The sequence below is a fragment of the Micropterus salmoides genome, unplaced genomic scaffold (assembly GCF_014851395.1).
Source record: "Micropterus salmoides isolate LMB-PRFRI ecotype aquatic unplaced genomic scaffold, ASM1485139v1 Ms_hic_scaffold_22, whole genome shotgun sequence".
Lineage (NCBI taxonomy): Eukaryota > Metazoa > Chordata > Actinopteri > Centrarchiformes > Centrarchidae > Micropterus > Micropterus salmoides.
Window position 1 is genome coordinate 24,347,876 of NW_024041373.1, and position 22,957 is coordinate 24,370,832.

Below are 22,957 nucleotides of genomic sequence, written 5' to 3' on the forward strand. Positions count from 1 at the left end.
CCTGAAGTTTTGACAGTGGTATGAACTATGAACAGGTGTGTAAATAGCCTATACTAGTAGAAATGTTTTCATTGCACTAAATCTGAAGTTGCTTTTGTCAAGGTTTGTAATTTTTCTTACAGGTATGTACCAGGGATGCAGCTACTGTACCGGTTTTATTTGTTGCCTGGGTGCCTATTCAGTGTTGAATCCTCTCTCGACATCCTGGTGTGGTTCACAAGCTGCACTCAGGCCGACAAAAAGGCACTACAGAGTTATTAAATTAGCTCAGAACATCAACAACACAGAGCTGCCCTCTCTCCCTGACATGCCACTCGGGTAGCCACCTGCTCACTCTACTGCCCACTGGGAGTCGCTATATATGTCTATTGAGGCCCATATCTCCAGTGAACAGGCCATTAAATAACTGGACTGTCGGAAACAATTAACTGTGGGGTGAATTTGCGACTGTTGCAGTATCATGCCTGAGTGTAAAGATCTCCATGGTTTATTTATATTTGCACACATTGTCTTTTTGCCAGCATCATCACAGCTGAGTGCATATTATACTGTTTTTACCAGTTTGTGTGAATCATTGGTGAAACATTTTATTGTACAATGAGGTCAGTTGCACTTAAATCTTGCTGAGTTATGTTCGATGACATTAAAGCATTCTGATTCAGACTGAGACAACAAGCACTTTCAGACTGAGACAACAAGCACATTCCAAGATGAGAAGTTTATTGGATTTGCAAAGTAGCTGTTTTTACAAAAGCATGAGGAGGGGAAAAAATCATTTGGAGAGGTCTAACACAACGGTAGAATGTGCTGTCTTCATCTTAACACTGGTCGAGTGCATATCCTCAATCAGACACAAAATCAGGGTAATTCTCAGGATATTTTGGGAATCGTGTAAATACAAGTGCTCCTTCTGCTTTTGTTTTGTGGAGTAGCTTTTTGTGGCAAACAGAAAGCTGCTCAGCTGAAAAACAGCCAACAGAGAGGCCCAACATGATGCCTGGTAACATGAAAGACTCTCAGAAGATCAAAGTCACAACAGCAACAACGCCCTGGTGATCCTCAGACTTGGCACATCCCGGAAATAAAACGCTTGTGTCAAAATGATGCTTAACCTTGTTTTGCAGTTAAAAGAAAATTATCTTTGATCCAATCCTCGTTTCACACATTTCCTTGTGTTATACAGGAAAGTACAATACGAAATATTTGCACATGTCAGAGCCCAGATCCAAAGAAATACTTTCATCATTGTAAAAAACTCAACTTTTCAAAGACGCCTTCATATAAACAGCAAAAAAAAAAAAAAAAAAAAAGTACATTACCAATACAGTAGGTATGACGTTACCACACACACAACCCTGCTGGTTACACAGTAATAAATAGAAATGATAACATGATTGTACAACCACACAATACATTAGCAACAGATCAGCCTACATCTACTCAGAGGACACATCATCATACTGTAAATGGACATCATGATGTAGCTGTTCTTACAACAGTCATACAAGTTTTAGCACTTCTTTTAGAAAATCATTGTGTTCTTCTACTTGTTTAAAGTTCTGGGGGGAAATGCCACAATCTTGTCAGCAGTGTTCAAAGACTGTAATTTGGTAAGTACTAACAGGTCAAAGTAAAAAAAAAATGCAATCACAAAGGGAAATCTATCCCCGAAACACGGCTGATACACTAGATGGCAGACAAAAAAAGAAAGAGCATGCTTGACTGGAGTAAAAACTGGCAATACCTCAATCTTTCATTTAAAATGCCAGGTACTAGCTTACATGCACAAAAAAAAAATGCTTTCTGCTTGTTAACTCAGCTTAGTATTCCTCATGTAAAAACGCAGTTGCGTTCATAAATATGTACATCCAAAGTCCAGAAGCAGGGTAAGATACAGACCTGGGTCAAAAAATGTTTCTCTTGCGTCAGAAGCCCACAGTTTCTAACTGAGCGTATAAGGGTGGGTCTATTTCACCCTTTTCAACATGAAGTATTTAGTTACCTGGGTATTTACCATCAGATTACAATCAGGAAGAGAATAACATTCAGTTTTTCAGTTGCAAAAGGGTTGAAGAACAATTAATATAGTTATGAGCAACAATTATTATGTCCTAGGCTTGTTATTCAAAAGACATGGGATCATTAGGAGATCAGAAACTGGGACACTATAAACACAATATAGGTCAAGGTTTTCTATGCACATGTTTTCTTACTGTGATACTAAGCAGTTGTGAGTCCCTGAAGTGGACACCAACAACCTAATTTTTGTTTTAAAGTGCAACAGTACAACATAAGTACAAGCCCAAGTACCACAAGCTTATCATGTACCTGCACTGCACCTAACCTGTGCAGAAAACCTAATGGGAAAAACACACCGCGCTCGTACACAGCTGGAAAACCAACCACAGTCCCATGAACAATTAGCAAATGCAGAGTTAAACTGTTCCATGTTGAGCAAAACACACACACATACACACACACACACACACACACACACCCCATGTTCGAGCCCTTTAATTCAGGAAGTCTTGAATTGTTCATCTCCCTCCCCCATAATTCCTAGCAACAGCAATACCACTGTTGATGCTGTTAGCTGCTGCCAGCTCGGCTCCGCCTGCGACAGCCAGGGAGCCAAAACCGTGAACCTGTATTACACTTTAACACACATCTTGTTTCCACAGCCACAAAACATGTGGCTGAGTTATGGTTATATTCTTCTTCTTCTTCTACTTGGTGTATGTTAACATACAGAAAAGTGTAGTTTAAGGGATGTTCACCAGTTAATAGAAAGAACACAAAAACAGTATCCAAAAACACATCCTGTCAACACAATGTCACATTATTTGTACACATTTGTTCTGTTGCAATACTGGAGTAATGATGCTCACACCCTTTCAAACTGCCCTTCTCACTGCCCACTCATACCAAAACGCACTCGTTTCCTGTTTGTGTCCGAAATAACCCAGCGCTTGCCTAAGCCAAACTGAGGAACTAAGGAAGACACTGTCCGACCAACCAGGGGGGGAAAAGAAAGTTCTGCTCCACAGCCAGTCCGTCTTGGAGCAGCGACCTTATTGCTACGCGAACGGAGCTAATAAGTACTCAGTGCATGCACGTATGGAAAACAGCCTCTCTGTGATGGATGCTGCACACAGCTGTAGCCAACTGTGCACAGACAGTAATGAGATGTTAAACAAAAAAGGTTTGCTCAAAGTTTTCTCAGAAATCTCGCAGGAAGCTTCATTAGTGTGAGCAATGCAGTGAAGTCAGTGCAGCTGTTCTGCACAGATGTCATGGCTTACTCCCGATTCACAGCAGCAAGACATGATGGGAAAACCTTCATTAGCTCGTAAAGAGCAACTGTAAACATATATCTTAATGGTACGTGTGTGTAGCCTTGTGAAACGTTCTACCAATAACTACGTTTTGCTTCTGCTGCTCAAATGTATTAACATTTATAACTGCAGAACTGATGGTTTATTAGATAGTTTACCAACATTAATAACTGAAAAAAAAAGAAAAACCTGGAAAACAAAAAGTTTTCATTATTAATGGCTTACAACTGATCTATTAAAGCATTAGTAAATGATTTATTATTCATTAATAATGCCATAAGAAACATCTTATAACCGCTTTATTAGAAATCTACGCAGTGAGATTCCTCTAGTTCTACTGCACATGTTTAACTTTACAGAGCATAGTGAATTTTGATACGGGTGTGAACAGAGCACCTCAAGACATAATACTTTTAATACTTCGAGTTTTGCTTTGAAGATAACGTCTATTATTACTTATAGCATCCTTTCTGCCTCAGTGAAGGAAAAGACGTCACCTTATGGAGACAAAACCATGTAATGCATTTAGGATACAATTGTATTTGTTAGACTTGTAAAAACCTGCTGGCTGCATTAAACAAGGATGCTTTATCTCATCTATCTGTGTCGAGACACTGATGTGGAATGATTCAGGAAACACTTACAAAGCCATAAAACACATACTGTAGGACTGCAAATGGACTATAACAGCACCAGCCATACCACCAAATAACAGTGACATTAAGTAATAGTTTTGTGCATCACTTTATCTTCTATGCTACTAAAGAAACATGAATACTATACATTCAAACTACCATCAGGATCCAATCTTGCTTCCAAACAACCAACTGACCATCGAATGCGACTGGAGACTTCAGTTTGAGTTTAGTTTGCACACTTTGACAGCACAGTTTCTTCTGAGTATGTACTGAAGCGAGTGCTTTTTTATGAGAATAAATTGCATATTGGTTTAGTGTACAATTCAGAACCTTTGCATGAAATAAATGTGTTCTGTGAGTGTGACAGCAGAGAGCAGAGTCCAGTTGCAAATTCTACTTCCTGTCCACCACACAGGCATTTCTAGACTTTCTGCAGTGACACATGCAGTGGACAGCACTTTCAGATCCATGTTGTCATGATATAATCCTCATTTGTGGGTATTTAGGTCGGTGTGACACTGCAGCGTGTTATCACAACAACTGGGATAAATCCAAGAGAGGGGCAGGAGCTGGAGATACATCAGCACATTGAAAACACGGCGCACTACTGTGGTCAGAAAATTGAGTTTCAGAGGATAAGTAAAACAACAAATACACATCCAGCTGGGTTGAGTGAAATCAAATCTGAAAGCGTCAAACTACCGGTGACATTCTGCTTTCAACCAGTTTTATCTGCTATGAAAATCATGTTTCTGCCCTTTTGGGAATTAGTCGAGGCTTAGTTTGAAGACGCTGCTCAGGTCCAATACTGGAGGAATTTTACAGCATGTTTGTCACTGGTGAAAATCTCTGCCGTCACGTCTCTTTTTAGCTTTATACGCATGCATGTTTCCAGTTTACCCAAAAGGTTTCTATATGCTGACGAGATGCAGAATTTATAAAATGACTGATTATATAAAACATTTATAATCAGCCACCAAATTTGAAGATTTTGACCCATAAGCAACAGTTTGCTTTCATATTAGCTGCTAAGTACCAGATATGTTTTTTCCTGAGTAACTGGTTTCTGTAACATCTGAGTAAATGCTCCATCCTTGAAAGAACTCCACACCTGCCTCCATCTCAGCATCAATAAAGGATTGAACATAAAAAATGAAAGCACTATTAATAAGCTGTGAGATCCCTGATCTGACAAAACTGGGGCTACAAAGAGAAAAACCTGAAAATGGAGCAAAGACATTCACCCTCAAAGCATCGTCATATCAGATCCATGTTAAATAGAAAGGAAAGGAAAGACGTGCATTAAATTTAGCAGAAGAACTCTAACTTGTCTCCGCCGGAGCCTGTTTCCAGTTGTTATGCTGTTGCAGTGTTGCATGATGGGTTATGGATGATGGCGTATGTGTGTGGGATCATCTGTGGTCAAGTCCTTGCTTCACACACGACTTGCAGAGCAGGAAGAGTGGGGCGTTAACCGAGCTTGGTGATCTGTAGGTCTCCTTGTATCCGTACTGTGTCGATAGAGGGCAAAGATTTTACTTTGTGATAAAAGTCAAAGAGCTGGTGTCCGTCCACGAATATCCGGAACCTCTGGTGCTCGCAGTGGATTTCAATCTGCAGCGAGGGAAGAAAAGATGGAGAGACCGGAGAAACAGAAAGAGCGACACAAGTTGTCAACAATGCAAGTTCAGTGCATTTACAGTTTATAATCAGTCCTTAAAGAAGCAATGATATTATCACTGGAGCATCAAACTGCAACACAGGGACATTTTGGAGAATATGCTTATTCGCTTTCTTGCCAAGAGTCAGATGAGAAATCTGTACGATAAATATGAAGATACAGCCGGGAGACAGTTATCTTAGCTTAGCACAAAGTCTGGAAAGAGAGCAACAGCTAGCCTGGCTCAGTGCAACAGTAACAAAATCCACCCACCAGCACCAGAGCTCACAAATTACATGATAACATTAATATGTTATGAAACCAAATCATCAACCAAAGTACCAAAATGACAACAGCCATTTCCCTCTTTGTGCTGAGCTAACAGGCTGGTGGCTGTAGCTTCATATTTAACAGATATAAGCTTGATACTTATCTTCTCATCTAACTATTGGCAAGAAAATGAATAAGCAAATTTACTAAAATGTTGAACCATTCCTTTAACAATATTTTTCTCTTCTCAAACTTTAATCTCAGCTTTGTATGAACAAAGTCTAAATAATTTTTAGATTCACTATGTGTCCAACAGGCTCCTTTACATTGTGTCTCATGTCCTAAAAAATTTAAGTGAATTAACACCAGGCATCTTAAAACTCTGCAGCAGTTAAACAGTGGTGAAAAGAGTAAACTGCACTTCTACTACTATGCTGATGAGAGTGGCGAGACTAAACCAAAAGAGTAAAGTTGCGGGCCATAAAAACAAAACAACAAAGCTGAGAGAGAGACACTGTGGGGTTGAGACACCTTTCACATTGTAATTAATTATTGTCAATATAAAATATTGATTGGTGCAGCTTTAACTAAATACAGAAAACAAATACTGACAAAATTTTATGGGTTTAATGAGAAGGATGTTTAAAACCATCTGCCAATCCTCCCTGTAGACTCTAAAGGTTTAGCAAGTGCAAATCACAAGCTGGACTGATGCTTAATATCATGTTTTAGATTTAACATGTTCCACGACACCAAAACGCTGTCTAATGGATCAGCTAAAAGGGAGTCCAAGTCACTTTTGCTTACAAGCCGGGCTCATTTGTAGCTGCTCACTGTGAACCCTCAAGAAACCAAACACAAAAATGCAACAGCGTAAACATCTCTCTGCATGGTTTGGACCAAAGAAAACAAACTTGTAGGTGTGATCCCACTTCCTGCAGTCCCGCTCTAGAACACAGCACATTGTGTGTCTAACCAAATTCAGGCAGTTTATTGGAAGCCTTAATCTGCAGCCCCCAGCTTTTGATAGTCATGACTGTGCTGACCTGCTTTGTCACACTCCAACCACAAACAATGACACTTTATCAGAGAGCCGACTTGACATAACCGGACACAGGGATCACCTCTAAAAATAATCCAAACATGGTAGCTGCTTGGTGTATTAGGCATTCTTTAAAAAAGACATTTAGGACTAAATCTTCTTTCTTCTAATACAAATGACGATAGGTTTAAGAGTAAAATTCTCTAATTAAAGGCAGTTTAGTTCACTCTGGATTGAAACACGTCATCATTTATTTTTAGTCAAACACCATATGTGAGGCTCATGTGCATATTCAGAATTATCAGAGCGAACAAGTCCTCAGGTCTTATGAGAATTACTCATCTGTATATGTGCTGCTACTCAGCCCCTCACCCAACAAATAAGCAGCTGATGCTGCCCCTCATGCAGTTAACAGACCACAACACCAGACACAGCCTGTATATATGATGTAGCATGGAAAACATTTCCTGTTTGTCTCTTATTGATGCTGACAGCAGGATTTTACAAGAAAAATCCCAAACACTTCAATGTTACAAAGAAGCAACATGTTTTAGTCATTATCGATTAATCTGTCAGTTTTGGGGGTATGAACTAATTGGTTAGCATTTAATCCAAAAACAAATGCTCATACCAATTTTCCAGAGCCCAAGGTAAGGTCTTCAAATTGTTTGTTTTGACCCACTAACAGTCTAAAACCCAAAAGGTATTCATCTTTCAATGGTATAAAACTGTATACCCAAGTATATGGGTGGATACTGGGATTGGGTCTGTGAGAATTTTTTTATCTTATCTTTTCACTGTCTTTGCTCTTGTTATGTTTAGGCACCGTATACTGCCCTTTTGGACCTTATGTTGACTGCCTTGTTTGCACTGCTTAAATGTTAAATCCAAAACAGCTTTGATAGCACTCATGGCCTCCTGACAGGGTCGGTCAACACAAGTATTTAAGGGTGAATTTCCCGTTAAAACCTTTTCTGTTTCAATGTAATTCAATGTGTCTCATTTTTAATAATTTTGGCCATCAGTCCTTTTAGTTCAGATAACATTTTACTTTCCATGATGATTCTATAGAAATGGAGATATGATGACACAGCTTTACAACACGTGCCTTTTTAACAATACTGCCTTGACCAATAAAATTACTATAGAATTTGTTGTAAAGATCCGTTAGATTTCACAGTGCTTCCCGAGTTCAACGCTGAGCTACTCTATTGATCTACTAACAGAAAGAGCACAAGCAAGCACTTTAACAATGCTCCTAACAAATATGAAAATGCAGCTGCTGAACAGATTCACCTTTGTTTATACTTTAAAATTAGCTGGTTCTGATAATAATGCTGACAGCTTGTCTGATCACTTATGTTACTTGCCGTTATGGACTCTCGTTGTAAGGCTGTGTCTATACAGCCAAATCACAGCAATGAAACTAAAGACCTAATCGCCAAATAAGATCCAGTTTGTAAACGAATAGGTCGTAACTGTAACCATGATAATGAAGAACAGGGCTGAAGGAGGAGCATGCCCTCAGAAAAGAGAGCATCCCACCTCATAAAAGCATATGTTCAATAAGAACAATCAAAAACTCTCAACCTGAACCTGCTTGCACCCCAGGAGCACCACAAACACCTGGACAGTGAATCTGCCATGAGTACAAAAAGGATGTTTACCCTAAAGGGCTGATCGGGGATGAAGGGAAAGTAGGAGGTGGATGCCTCCTCCCCTATCCATTTCCCAGAGATGCGGGCGCTGCGCATAAACTGGCGGTCAGTGAAGCGGACGGTGAGTTTCAGGGCCACATCATACGGATGTTCCTCCTTCTCTGAGTCACGGCCGCAGGTCAGACTCACATCAAAGCTGGGGGGAGGGGGGGGGAGGAGGAAAAAGAGGAGTCAGACAGGCAACATGAGTCCAATAACTAATCTGGGATAAGTTGAATGCATAATTCTGCTGCTGCTGTGTAAGACCAAACCAACTCTGTTAATTATGCATAATCCCTGCTGCTAGTTTTGGTGTATACCCCTCCCCTGCAGCTGTTTACACATAACAGTCTTTGCGTGAGCGTGTAGGCATGATTACAGTAACAAACTTTCTGAGCACTGATATGAAACAAAGGAAACAGTTGTGTATTTGGAGCAGCTCTGCCAGCCAGAGCATTCACATGAACTTTGCCATGAATACTGTGCCAGCAGCAGCCCCCGAACATGATGAGGTCATGGAGCTTTTTCTTCCAAGTTTGACACAAGTTTCCATTTAGGGTATAGACACACCCAACAAGTCTGCTTCACTAGGTCCCTCCCACTCTCTCTTTTCTCCCTGCTAGTTGGGGAACGCCCTGTCTCTGCATACTTAAGGAGCCACCATTCTCTCTAGCTGCCCACAGCATTACTCACTGTGCCCTGGAGTGCCTGGGCAAGTTTGACTGGCCTAAGAACAAAAGTCCATCTCTAAAAATCACTCAGCTTGCCGCATATTGATGAGGCCCTAGATAAGGAGCGTGTGCATGCATTGTTAAGTGTTATCTTACCTGTCTGGCTCCAGGTCGACAATGCCCATCACTATGATCTTCTTTCCTGGCCGCATGCCGCCCCGGATGCGCCCGCTGAATGGCACCGTCTGTGCAAAGTGCAATGAATTTATTAAGTACAGCCCGGAGCGAGCATCAAACAAGAATACTCGAGAGACCATTAAGGCGTCTTTCATACCAGCAGACGTGACAAATCCTCCTTGTCAGGTGAGATGAGGCCGGGGTTCCCCAGCGAGTCGTTCAGATGGTCGTCTTCCACATTCTTCAACACCAGTGACAAAAGACACAGGATGCAAACTGTCATTTATCGCTCTATCAGGTAGGATATAAACTGGCCTGGCTGAGGTTAAACACCCAACGTGAGGCTGCAGGCCTGTTTATCAATAAACACACACAGTGTGGCCTTGCATGCGGCTGTTCCCAACAATGACGAGGTGGCAGCAGACCTGTCATGTTGTTATCGGGGTTCCTGTCGCGAGCCATGCGAGATTATAAATTAGCCCTCTGCAAGCGATGCAGCCTAAATACGTAGATTCAAAGCTGCGGTTGAGCGGCCTAGGTGAGCGCGCACCGCCGATACATTTCACCACGAACGTATTGGATTTCCTCCCCCGGTCACAGATGAAAGAGGAGTCGCCTTGCGCTCTGAATTCGCTGCGCACGGCGCTCCGTATTTACAATAAGCGCCGGATAATCGCCATAACAGAGCGCCTAAATCAAATCCACAGGCCGTTACGCACAGAAAATAAATACAAACACAATGAACCCACGCCCCAGTTCCCACTGAAGCTCCAAAATACTCACTATTCCGTCCTTTTCTGCTGCCTGCACCGCCATCTTGAGCAGAATAGCATAGGATGCTTGTTATGGGAGCGGAGGAAGCCCTGCTGGGGAGTGCGGTGTGTCAGCGTCGTGGCACTGACTCAGGAGGATATTCCTGTTACTGCCCCTAGTCCTAGGTCACCACGTCTGAAACGGGCCTGACAGAGAGCTCAGTCGCTTAACGTTTGCAGGACATCCCTCCGCTCCTGAAATGGGTGGATATCTGCTGACGTATGCTTTATAATAATTACAGACTAAAAGCTTAATCCCCGTCTGTTGGAGAAGGCTAATCAGACAGATTTTCCTCAACCCTTCACCCAATTAGGCAACGCGCTCCTTGGGCTTTTTATTTCTACACTGGAACAACAATCCAGTTTATAACTTTGATTGAATAACTGGTTAGTGTGTGAGCGCCAGACTGATGCACTCTGGCGTGTCGCCTGGTCAGTTTAAATGTGATACAGCGGGGCTCTGGCCTAATTGGCCAAAGTTTTCACGCTCAATACTTCTGAATGATTAAACAATAGGCTACTGTAGGCCTCTGAGGCCACTACGAGCTTTAAATAAACCAGTTATCCAAGGAAGGTTAAAATTAAGGGCAACTGCCCGGACTTGGTCGAAGATACTTGAAGACATTTTGCCTCTCATCCTCTCTCTTAAGATAACTGTTTAATGAGAATCTTCAGCTGTGAGCCTGGAACATTAATTGTTTTTCCAGTGAATGAAGGGGAAATTTACATTTTCTCCGTTTTATTGACTTTTGCACACACACACCACACCACACCACTACCTTCTGTCTTTCCACCTCTAGCTGTCCATTACTGTGCATGCAAACATTTCTCTCTCTCTCTCCCATTGTGTGTGTGTGTGTGTCTCTCTCTCTGTGAGGTTGATGCCTGTTTAGTTGAACTGGTTCACTCTGCCTCTTTGTGGACATTTAAAGGCATCACAAGCTGAAACAACATGTCAAAGGCCTTTCCCATAGATGTTGACGCATTAGCCAATTAAAAGCTCTTAAAGCGGTTTATACCAGGGATTTACTACTACTTACATTACACAGTCCCATTAGTATAATTATATCATTTGACATCAAAATATGACATCTGAGGCAAGAAAATGCATACATTATGAACATGTGTGGCTAAAGTGGGACATAAAGCACAAATCATGGCACCATAAGGTTTACATCCATAAGCTAGTTTTTACATCCCCTTAAAGTATTTGTTTTAACAATTAATAAAATTCAAAGCCCTTTTCACATAACCCACATGGTTGAATATAAATATCCAATTAAATTATGTTGCAGCAAGAGACAAGGAGAACACCAAAAATTTAAATACTCAAATATGTAGTTCATTACAAAATTACTCAATAAACAGTTAAAAGACAGTTCACAGTCACATCCAATTATACTACATTAATCTGTATGGGTGCAGCAGCAGCAGACATAATAGACTTCATTGCAACAATGGACATCATTGCTGCCTGCTTCTCTGTTTGTCATTTCCAAGTAGACAAAACACTTAATTGTGTCTCCACACTAAAGCAGTGTTTTACTAAAAATAACATGCTTAATCGACCGTGAGCCAACTATCTGTTCAGTTTTTTGCAGTATGCCTCCTAATGCCCCAAGTTGTCTGAGATGGGGGCATTTGTGGAATTTCTAGAGAGCTTTTGGGTTTTCTGGGTCAGTTTATTAGGCCTGTAAAGCCTATTTAAACAATATGTAATATTGTGCCGTACAAATAAACTTGACATGTCATAGTCCACATGTACAGGGGCCAGAAATATCCCCTCTCTGACTGGTCTCTAGATCTCTCAGGATCTCACTGAGCCTAAATGGTGTTTACCTGTGTTGTGTTTCTAAATGAAATTCATAAAGGATTTCTATGCTGTAAACCCTCTTGGAGCAGAAGGAAGACTTCCAGTGAAGCTGACGACAAAGCATCATCTTGTTCAGACTGATTTCAGGTACTGAACTGATCTGGTTTATATAATTAATCTACATTTTTGCAAGCATCACTTTGTAACCTTGAATTAGGGGAGACCAGGGATGGTTGTAACATTTTTAACATTTCTGTCTGTATGAATTTTTTTCAGCAGCAGGCTAATTAGGAAGCATAAGCGATTTTGAATCAATGTCACTTGTTCTGGTGCAAATGACAGCAGGGGCATTGGGGAGGCAACAACAAGACAACCCCCAAAAAGGGAATGGTGGTGGCCACAGACAAATGCTCTCTCCTTATCCTTCCTGACCTTTGTTCTCTAGTTTTGAGTTTCTCTTCATGATGCAGTACCTGCAGCCCATTCGGGTTGCACAGGCAGTCCAGCTTCTCCACGATGGCACATCCATAAGTCCTGTCGCAAAAAGGTGCGTCTCCCATCACAGTCTCAAGAGCATGGAGGAAGTACCAGAGGACGGGCCGCTAAACGACGAGAGCTGGACAGTGCCGTAGAAAAACATCAACCCAGCAGCAGGACAGGTGAGGAGGAACAGGAGGAGCACTGCAAGAGCCCTACAAAACGACCTCCAGCGGGCTAGTGGTGTGCATGTTTCTGACTAAACTGTCAGAAACAGACTCCATCAGGGTGGCATGAGGGCCCAACATCCTCTAGTGGGATCTGTACAAGTTTGATGAGTTTAACTACAAAGCGGACAATACTATAAAAAATAAATGAAGTAAAACTTTCTTTTTCCCCTCCAAAAATGGGCTGTGCCTGCCACAGGGTGCTACTTTTCCAAATGTGGAAAAGAATTAAACTGAGCATGTGCAGAGTGAATCGGATAATTCATAACTTGTTCCTCATTGGAGAAACTGGACATGTTACAGCTGACCTGTGTTACAACCATCGACGGTCTCCCTTATCTGTAAAAACTGGAGATTCAAGAGTCATTCACTCATTCTTCTTCTCAAACATGGAGGCACAGGAGAAATAGCTTTTTGAAAGATGCTTACCATCCACCATCAAGCTGTTTCTGCTACTTTAAGGCCTGCATTTTTTCACCAGTTTAGCCTGAACTAAATAAAGTGACATCTAATGAACAAAGGTATTCTTGACAGTATGTTAAGTACTCGGGTAAATTAGTTGCTTTGCTCCCTTAAACATTGATGGTCACGGATCAATGTCCCTGTGCAGTCCTGTCTGTTGTGCAGTGATGAGTCTCTTGTTGTGTGCTTCCATCTTGTGGTTTCTTTGGGAATTACATCATGACCTGAAACCATATCTTCAAAAGATTCCCCACAAAATTTTGTTCATAAATCTCCATGGCAGAGTATTGATGAGAGGGGGCGTGCCTGGGATGGAAGTGTGGGAACGTTTTACTTCTTTCAAGATGAACCAGCCTGATATATCTTCACACCTCGATGAAGTAAAGGAGAAATGCAACCTAATAATAAATTAAGATCGTTCCCTTTGTTTCCAGATCAGTTTGACGTCCTTGAAATGTAATCAACCAGAGTCACAATGAACTAAACTCATATCACCCATATGGTTAAGTGTTTTTTTATGTAAATGTTTTTTATTTGTTAGCTGCCCCTGTACACAGATTAGTTGATGTGGTCTGCAGCCCACATGCGGCAGCTCTCTGTGGTCTAGAATTGGCAATAAATAATACAGATTAGAGAAAAATCCAGAATCCAGTATTTCTTATGTCAGTCGTTGCTCTTGACAGTCAGTATGTAAAACAGAGAGCAGTTGGTCCGACTTCAGTATTAGAAGTCCCATCCATCCCCCCCTCTCTCCCCCTCTCTCGCTGTATCTTCTTGCAGAGACCCAGCCGGCTGCCCGGTCCGCCCATCTCCCTGCTGCCATGGCCGCGGAGGATACCGGTCAGGATGATGCGACGGCCGCTCATGCAGACTGCACCGAGATGGAGGAGAGGGTGAGCTACATTTGGATCATTTAGGATGCTCTCTTTGCGGAAAGGAGTCAGTCTTCTGAAAGCAGGCCTTCCCAGTCCCTGACGCGCCGCTGCAGCAAGATGGAGATAAACTCTGCAGGATGCGCACCGCAACGAAATTCAACCGCAACGATTTATCGTATTTGATTTTGGCACAATATTCAACTAGACACTTAGATTTAGAGGGAGGTAGGATGAGCTTTATCGTTCAAGCAACGGGGAAATGCGGGGGGAGCGAGGGAGTGCCGTGCATGGCACTGCTGCAGAGCTCACGTCCTGTGTGACACGCTGATGTGAAAGAGAGAAGTGAAAGTGCAGCAGCTGGTCGGTCGGTGGATGTAGGCTACAGAGGCTCAGCTTATAAATAGCCCGACAGTAACCATTCTTGACCAGTTAAGAGTCTCACTCGCCTCGTTTTCTGTTGAATCCGGAGAGATTTGAGCGCGGCTGTCAAGTCCGTTTTCTTCCACTTTGCGGTGACGCAAGTTGGCAACAACTTGGCAGGAACGGTAGGATTTTTTTCTGATCAACAGAGCAGAGCTGCGCCGAGTATGAATGAAAAGACAGGCTTTGCTGGGCTCATTAAGGTTATTATCAGAGGAGCGTGTCCAGCAGAGAGCATATAGAGGCACAATGTGGTGTTTTCTCCAATTATTGGCCTGTTCATCATTGGGGCTGCAACTAAAAAACAGCCTACTATTGGTTTTCTAACAATTCTGTATTTGAAAGAAATAATCAAGCTCTGAAAATGTCAGAATCACAAGTTACCAGAGCCCAAGGTGATGTCTGCAGCTGGGTTCATTTAGAATGATCGACAATTAATACCAAAGTATTAATTTGATCACAGTAAAGTGTGAAAATCAAGTTAGTCTGACAACTTGTGAAACTGTAAGCAATTCTTCTGAGTAAAGCCACCTGTTACAGGCTGTGGAGAAGGGTGTGTGTGCATGTACAGTATGTATGTGTGTGTGATAGGTGGGTATTATTCAGAGGAAAGCATCCGTTCTCCACCTGCCGGCAGGCGAACTGAACCCGTTCTTCCACTCTACACTAACTTGACTGAGTTGTTTGTGTCAGCTGATGTTCACTTGCTCATTAGTAGTTGTCCTCAGTCTGTGGACTCACTCATCAGCTGCTCTTCATCCTTTTGACTCTATCTTCTCTCTGGGTGAGTGTTTGTTTAAATTGCTGCTTTATCTTTTATCTAAGTTGACATTTACTGCCACTGTGGATGAGTTGACTTTATCTTTGTGGCTGATGGATCAGAACTGTGTTTAAAATCAGCTTGAGATCTAAAATGATAACAACCTGCAGTAACCACAGACTAATAGATAGTGGGATTTGTCTTGGTGCAAGGTGAAGTCAGTTAAAATGGACTTTTTGGTAAATGACTTCAAAAGACCATCAAGGCATGCATGAGATATAATGGGATTGTTTTCTAAATTGGCATGGCCTCTTAATTATTTATTTTTTGTTGTAATTATAAGAGTTAGAGTATCAGCAGGTTCCCTCTTAACCCTTACAAAATTATTACAAAATAAAGAGAGAACAGACATTCATTTATCTGAAACCATTTTACTTTGAACATCATTGTGTGCCACAGTAACACTGTAAATACATATCCTATAATAAATTGTTGAACAAATATTTAATTTAATAATGCATTTTAAAAATGAACTGACCATTTTTAGGTTTTGCATGAAAGTACAGGTATAGACCTCTAAACCTGTTTTGAACCCTCAATTTCTGTGTAACTTCTGTGTGTGACAAAAGTTTATTTATAAATTTCATCTTTTCATTAGAAAGAGCCTGTCAAAACATTGTTCATGAACATTTTGCTTTGTTGGTAAGCCAACACGTTCTCACTCCCAAGTCATCACATACGCTTGGTCAAGACCTGTTGACGTCAGTTTGTAACGCATTAGGGGAAGCCCTAGGCTACTTATGGACTTATGAACGCTAAATGTAGGTGTAGAATATTTAACACAAAATGTGCGAGTAAGGAGGTAGTTGAAACTGGACTTTCACCCAGGAGGCCGGTAATATAATAATATTTTTTATTTATGGTCTTTTTATTAACTTATGTAGTTTCGTAGTTTAAGTTAGTTGCGCAAGTTACACAAGTAGCGTTACTTAACTTAGGTATGTAATAGGCTTATTGTTATTTTAACCCACGCCACAATCTTTTTGAAAGCCTAACCAAGTAGTTTTGATGCCTAAACCTAACCAAATTGTGACATTTCACAACGTTAACTACTAGTTTTATTTTAAAGGTCAAACCAGACGTTGCATATTGTTGCCAACTCGACTGGGGACCCCTACACCCAGGGCCTTAAAAGGTGACACAAAGGGGTCTTGACCAAGCCACTATATGATGAGCTGGGAGTTTATTTAAAATTGTTTCATCATCCTTAGTAGTGATAAGTGAAATTTGCTTTATCATGCTTACTTAACATAATGTTATGATTTATCTGATGTACTTCACACAACACTCTGCCACGCCCACCTTAGCAACCTCAGACCAATCAAAACTATTGTTACATGTCAACTAGAGTTGTAGCTACAATGCAAGATCAGTAATTGTGAATGGCTGTAAAATATATATATATATATATATATATATATATATATATATATTTACAGTGTTCAGGTTAAATGTGAAGAGAAAATATAATTTTAGCAGTAAATTGACACTTTTGTCTTTGGTGTGCAACAGTAACAATGCTGCAAATACACCAATGAGCCATCACAATATGACCACTGACAGGTGAAGTAAATAACACTGATTATCTCATTATCATGGCACCTGTTAGTGGAAGTGAACATTGTGTGTTTAAGAAGCAGAAAATGGGCAAGCATGAGGATTTGAGCTACTTTGACAAGGCCCTAATTGGTGATGGCTAAACAGCTTGGTCAGCGCATCTCCAAAACGGTCTGCAGGTGTCAGCGCCTATCAAAAGTGCTCCAAGGAAGCAAAAGCGGTGAACTGGTTATAGGGTCATGGGCCAAGGCTCATTGTGCATGTGGGGAGGGAAGGCTGGCCCGTGTGGTCCAGTCCTACAGACGAGCTACTGTAGGTCAGGTTGTTGATGATGCTGATGCTGGTTCTGATTGAAAGGTGTCAGAACACACAGTGCATACACAGTGGAGTCCATGCCTCGATCAGTTTTAGTGACAAAAGCGAGACCTACAATCTGACCAGCAGGTGGTCATAATGTTGTGGCTGGTGCACATCACATTATGACAATAATGTCAGTATAAATTTCCTACAAATATTTATTTGAATGCATTTAAAAATGAACTTATCATGTTGTATGGGTGTGTGTTTCCATGTATTGGTGTCTTTTTGTCTTTTTTGTGTGCAAAGTAATTAAAAGAGATTGTTTAGGTTATGCATGGATGTAAACGTATAGACCTATGAGCCTGTTTTGAACCCTCAACGTCTGTGTAACTTCTGTGTAAGAGTGTGTGCACGTGGCCCATCTGAGCTTAAAATTGTGGCCCATTTTAGCTTGCTAATTAAGGACCAGTACTTAAAATGACTCTTTTCACAAAAATCTGTTTGCTTTATAAATTAGCTATATAAAATGTCTTTTTTTATTTGAAAAAGTCTGCCATAACATTGTTCATAAACAATTGGCTTTGTTGGTAAGCTTATTTATATTTGCTTTATCATCAAGTCTTTGCTATGTCATGCTTACTTACCGTATAATATATCTGAGGCGAGTTCAATCTCAAAACGTTTATTTAACGTTTTCAGATTGAACGGCATGTTTCCTTGAAATGTTGTGCAACGTTCTGCAACGGGCATGTTTGCTATGTTTGCTAGGTGTTACCCAATCAGCTGCAACAAGTTTGTAAACACAACGGCGTTAAAAAGCCAGGAAAATGCAGTGCGCTTGCGTACACAACAGGGTGGTCAGGGTGATGTACTGCGTCTAACACTCTGCCCCGCCCACAGTAGCAGCGTTAGACCAATTAGACATGTTACATCTAGCAACTAGCATTGTTGCAACAGTGTAAGATTAGTAATTTTGATTAGCTGTAAAATATTAAAGAGGTGGTATTATGCTTTTTGGCTTTTCCCCTCTCCTTTATTGAGTTGTATATCTTTTTTGTGCATGTAACAGGTTTGCAAAGTGAAAAAGCCCAAAGTCCAGCCCAAAGGGAGTTCCCATCTCGATCAGAAAACTCTCTGCTCTGAACCGCTTGAAAACAGCTCGTTTGTAGTCCAGCCCTTCACTTCCTTTACTTGTGACGTCACAATGAAAACGCGCCAGAAAGCTTGCCAAGCGGCTAGCGGGGTCAGGCACGCCCTCAAACCAAGCTAGTCTGATCGGAGGCCCTTTGGCTCAACTCGCCTTTGTTTGGTTTTCCATTGTAGAAATGTTTTTTTTTTGTATCATCACACCTGCATCGAGATTCTAAACTAACTAAAATGTGACGTGAAAAAACGACAGACTGCTGATTGGTCAGAGAGAATCGTCACTATTCACTGCATCATCATTGCTGCGCCAGACAGAGGCCAGCAACAGAAAGTTTTATATTTTACAGTTTTCGTATGTAATTTCGTCACTAAATCCACTTCTGAGAAGTTTTGAGGTGAGAAATCAACTGTGTAGATTTCGAATATTGACAGTTTTACGAGAAGTGATGGCCTGTGCCAACCCGCGGGAGGAGCATGTGAGGCCGGCCAGCCGCCCACTCACAGAGCCCTCTGCTCCCGCCGTGACACAGACCCCTGCAGCAACAACGACAGAGGAAAACACAGCTGGAAGGTTTTCATACCACTTATCTGTCTTTACATTCTGAGGAATGTTGAAACGAAAGGCGTCGCTATGACAACAAGCTACGTACTATCTCTGGGTACTGTCTGCAATGGAAAACGGAGCAGGGCCGAGTAGAGTCGAGTCTATCGATTTACGCTATGGTAGAATTTTTCGACAAGGCAGCATAGATCGTCAGAACACCGGCAACATTTCAACATTTAGTCCTAAAAGATGATGCAACTCAGACTCTGTTTGGGCCTGGAAATTCACAGTCACAACCTGTAAGTATGCTTTATTGGTTGTGAATTATATTTCAATTAAACACGGCAATGTAACTTCACAGACTGGTCAAGTGCGGACTTGTTGTAAACGCTGGCTAACACAGATAAAGTTATAGCTATAATGCTAACGTTGCACCTGATGTGAAAGCTACTGAGCAAACGTTCAAATTGTTTGGCCAATTTTTATGTAAAATTGAGTTGAAATATGGTGATTTTTGTAGTGGTTTATTGTAAGATGTGGAACAATGATGTTGTGTGGTTGTGGACTTGTGAGTAACTTATACCACCTACTAGGTTACGGTCGCAGTCTGAAGCGGCTTTTATTTGGATCACACTACCTTGTTTCTTACGACCCGCCCTTCTCTGCTTCTGATTGGCCAGTAGTCCTTACCTGGGAACTGCGCATGTGCTACTCCCAACAAAGATTTTGTACAAGTAAGATGCATCACTCTGTAGCTCAAGAGCGGAGCGTACAACACACAGGGTGAAAAGAGGAGCTGCAGCAATGTGCTGTATGAGAAAAATATGGTGTTTTTTGAAAACTAAACCATGTAAACTTTTTCTGGTACAACCCCTAAATAAGATTTTGAACCTGAAAATGAGCATAATACCACATCTTTAAAGCGCTAAGAACCTTATTTGCTCTATTTTAGCTGACTTCTCCCTATATTTTGCAGATGTGAGCTATAGTGCCAAAGGTGAGGCCAACCGAATGCACCAGATTACACAACGCAACCTCCCTAATCTCCTCACTGTAAAATGAGAGTTGCTGGATTAAAGGAGGGAGTTAGTTGGAGAGCGGGGGAAACCCGGAAAAGAAGACCATTATTAGAGATTACTGTGCAAAGGATTGCTTTACGACCCAAATACTTCTGTCTGATGAAGCTTGACAAGATGCAAGGAAACCACCATGAATATCAGAGAATGAAAGCTGTTTCTGTATGTTGTTGTGCCAGAAGTGAGATTCATCTTGGAGTTTTTGGTGAAAGAGCAAAGTAGTTTCTTCTTTTGTAAAGTACTTGTGCAGAATCGGGGAGCCATTTAGTAATTGGATGGTTTTACAGTGAGTAATGTTGTTTTAGTCCTTCTGATGGACCTACAAACTTCTACAGGAGTTAAACGTAGTCGGGCAGCATATGTTGTTGAATAGTTGTTTAATTTATAGTTTCTGAGAATGACTTTTAGGATAAGCAGTTGACGATGGATGGATGGATTTTGTAATGAAAGAAATGCATTTTAGCTAACACATTTAGGGTGGTTAATCAGCAGCATAATACAGCTCAAAAGCAGTGTTACTGTAGAACAAAACCTGCCCGATGTGGCGACATAATCAGGAGAAATGATCTGAGTTGAGAGCCTTTTAATAAACCATACAATATGATATGAAATGATATACAATACATTAGTCTGGTGGTTTAGGGATGATCACAGAAACATGTTATTGTTTGGCTCCAAATTCCTTTACTTGGCCAGTATAGCTGATTCTGCATCTGGCTGAGGTAAATGTGAAAATCAAAGAGGGAGGCTTATCAACTTTGGTCCTTCTTAGCATTAATATGCCAGTAATGGGTAAAGTTTTAAGAGAAGATGCACTGGCTGCATTATCTCAGTTGCTTTTGACTTCGGTTTGTATTTTTGAAATATCACAGCAGGTCAGTTGACTATATCTGTTTACTGTAGTATTATTGTCAATGGAAATTTCTACCACTCCACATTACTCCACATTTTGATAAAATGAACCTCTGAAAATCAGATTGATCTCTTTAACAATTAAAGGAAGCCCTTTTTTACTAAATCAGTGACATTTTTTGTCAAGCTGACATTATTTAACTGAGACTCTTCATATAAAACCTTCCTTTGTGCAGGAACAGTTTATGACAGCAACACTGATGTAGATTAATTCCTTCCTGCAAACAGTATTTCATGTTCAGTGGAAGAAAACAGACACTTTCTTTTGCTTTAAAGATGCACCGTAAACAGACCAGCATCAAGTCTCAGCCTTGTGAGTTCTTGTTGTCCTTGTGTCCCGTTTGCTCGGTTCATTTAGTGAATTTTGAAAATAATCAATATATGCTGCAGACAGGCAGTCCCACAGATTATTATATATGTTATTGATGTTTAACAACCTATTGTCCTGTCTTCCAGCTGAAGGAGGGGAATATGAAGGTTGATTTGGAGGCTTCTCTGCCCGCTGGACATGCGGGTTTCGCTATCCAGTGTCGAGATGTGTGCCGGTCGTACGGCAAACTGAAGGTCCTCAGCAGCCTCAACCTGACTGTACCACAGGGACAAATGTGAGTGGAGCGCACTGGCTCATGTGTGTCATCATGGCTGGCATTTCAGACGGTGTTCCTCGATTGATAAGGCTTTTATCTCTTTATCTATCTATAAAACTAAACCCAGCTTCAAAGGAAAATTATCTTTCCTTGTGCTTGATTATTTTTTTCTGTCTGGTCAGTTAAAATAAATTCTTATTACAGTGGACGTCACAAAAAGAAAGAAACGATCTGGAATCAGGGTGGTAGTTGCAGAACGCAAAAGAACCATAAAAACAGAAGTATTAAAAAGGCTGAAAAGCTAACTACACCTACCGTTTAATTAGATGTACTGTTAGATGCATTTAGAAACCTTACACCTCCACCTCTCCCCTTGTAGCACTAAACAGGCACAAACAATGGACTTGCCCTTCTCCTCCCAGACGGCAGATGTGTTCCCATCATGCAAATGCAGTTGGCATTATTGTGTGTCTGTCCAGGACCCGGCTGGAACTCTAGAAGTCTACTCGCCTTCTCCTTTGTCATGTATCTGCTGACTGATCCATTGCCAAAACCTCAATTTCCTGCAGGACAGTCAGGTTAACCTTAAATAAATCTACTTTGTTAGGCTCCTTAAAGCTGGATCAGGAAATTCTGTCACCCCAAAGGGAAGTGAAAGGAACTCGTCATTGCAAAGACATTTACGATATGTTATCTCAATTGGGAATGGACTCTGTTATACAGATCTAGAAGTTCATAGAAGAACTGAAATACAAAATTCATGTTTAGTTAGTGTTGTCTGTCATCCGTCATTTGTCGTTTCTCTGCGCGTGAGCTTCATCAGAAAGGGTTTCTGTAGGTTAACACGTAACAGGATCACTTTACTCACACATACCTGAATTCCTGAAATGAGGAAGATTGGTGGAAAAACTAAAACCTTGAGTGAGAAAGAGTTTCCACTCATTTTACATTGTTTACTTTTTCCCGAACTGCGTACATACGTACTGAATCTACTGGAAAGTGATAGATATGAACAAGGCTGTCACAAGAAGCTTTTATAGCAGGTTGGATATGTGCTTGATGACAAAGCTGATAAAGTTTTGCACCTGGAATACATACAGAGTCTTATTTAGAGGTATGGTGTATGTGAGCTGTTTTTGTTGTTAGTGATAATTTATTGATATTACATTACTGCCCTTTTATTGAGTGTCTTTTTGCAATGAGTGAGCGAGAGAATCAGTAAGAATAATATTTAGAAATAAAGGTTATAGTTATAAATAATTCTTCTATGTACATTGTATTCTCCCATGATGTGTTATGGTTATGTTTGGTGTGAGTACACATCTGATCACTTTGTCAGACTCAAGGAGGAACGGTTACTTTCTAAAGCGTTGCTAGTTTTCCAGTTGATGTTGGTGATGTTCAACAATCACACAAGAAGCTCTCTATCAAAGAGGCAC

The 22,957-nt window shown here is 41.0% G+C and overlaps 2 protein-coding genes across 5 annotated transcripts in view; one reads left to right on the forward strand and one right to left on the reverse strand.

The window, feature by feature from the left end:
- Positions 1–699: 699 nt before the first annotated feature.
- On the reverse strand, positions 700–10,523 carry LOC119917041 (galectin-related protein-like). 2 transcript variants are annotated; one of them, XM_038737111.1, is made up of 5 exons: positions 10,274–10,523; positions 9,648–9,740; positions 9,470–9,558; positions 8,613–8,799; positions 700–5,587 (listed from the first exon to the last, which is right to left on the reverse strand). In XM_038737111.1, exons 1-5 carry the CDS (start codon positions 10,304–10,306, stop codon positions 5,444–5,446), a joined length of 546 nt encoding a protein of 181 aa, XP_038593039.1. In that variant the 5' UTR covers positions 10,307–10,523; the 3' UTR covers positions 700–5,443. The 2 variants fall into 2 exon arrangements, with proteins under 2 accessions (XP_038593039.1, XP_038593040.1); XM_038737112.1 differs by having other exon boundaries at positions 9,648–9,731; positions 10,274–10,522.
- Positions 10,524–12,643: 2,120 nt separating this feature from the next.
- Positions 12,644–22,957, forward strand: part of abch1 (ATP-binding cassette, sub-family H, member 1) — a 39,947-nt gene continuing 29,633 nt past the window's right edge. The window contains exons 1-3 of one of the 3 annotated variants that reach the window (XM_038737108.1): positions 12,644–12,774; positions 14,062–14,174; positions 21,388–21,536. In XM_038737108.1, coding sequence (XP_038593036.1) covers positions 14,103–14,174; positions 21,388–21,536 — 221 coding nt within the window. In that variant the 5' untranslated portion in view covers positions 12,644–12,774; positions 14,062–14,102. Of the gene's footprint in view, positions 12,775–14,061; positions 14,175–14,498; positions 14,702–14,725; positions 15,361–21,387; positions 21,537–22,957 lie in introns of those variants that run through there. The other 2 variants (XM_038737109.1, XM_038737110.1) reach the window with 2 other exon arrangements.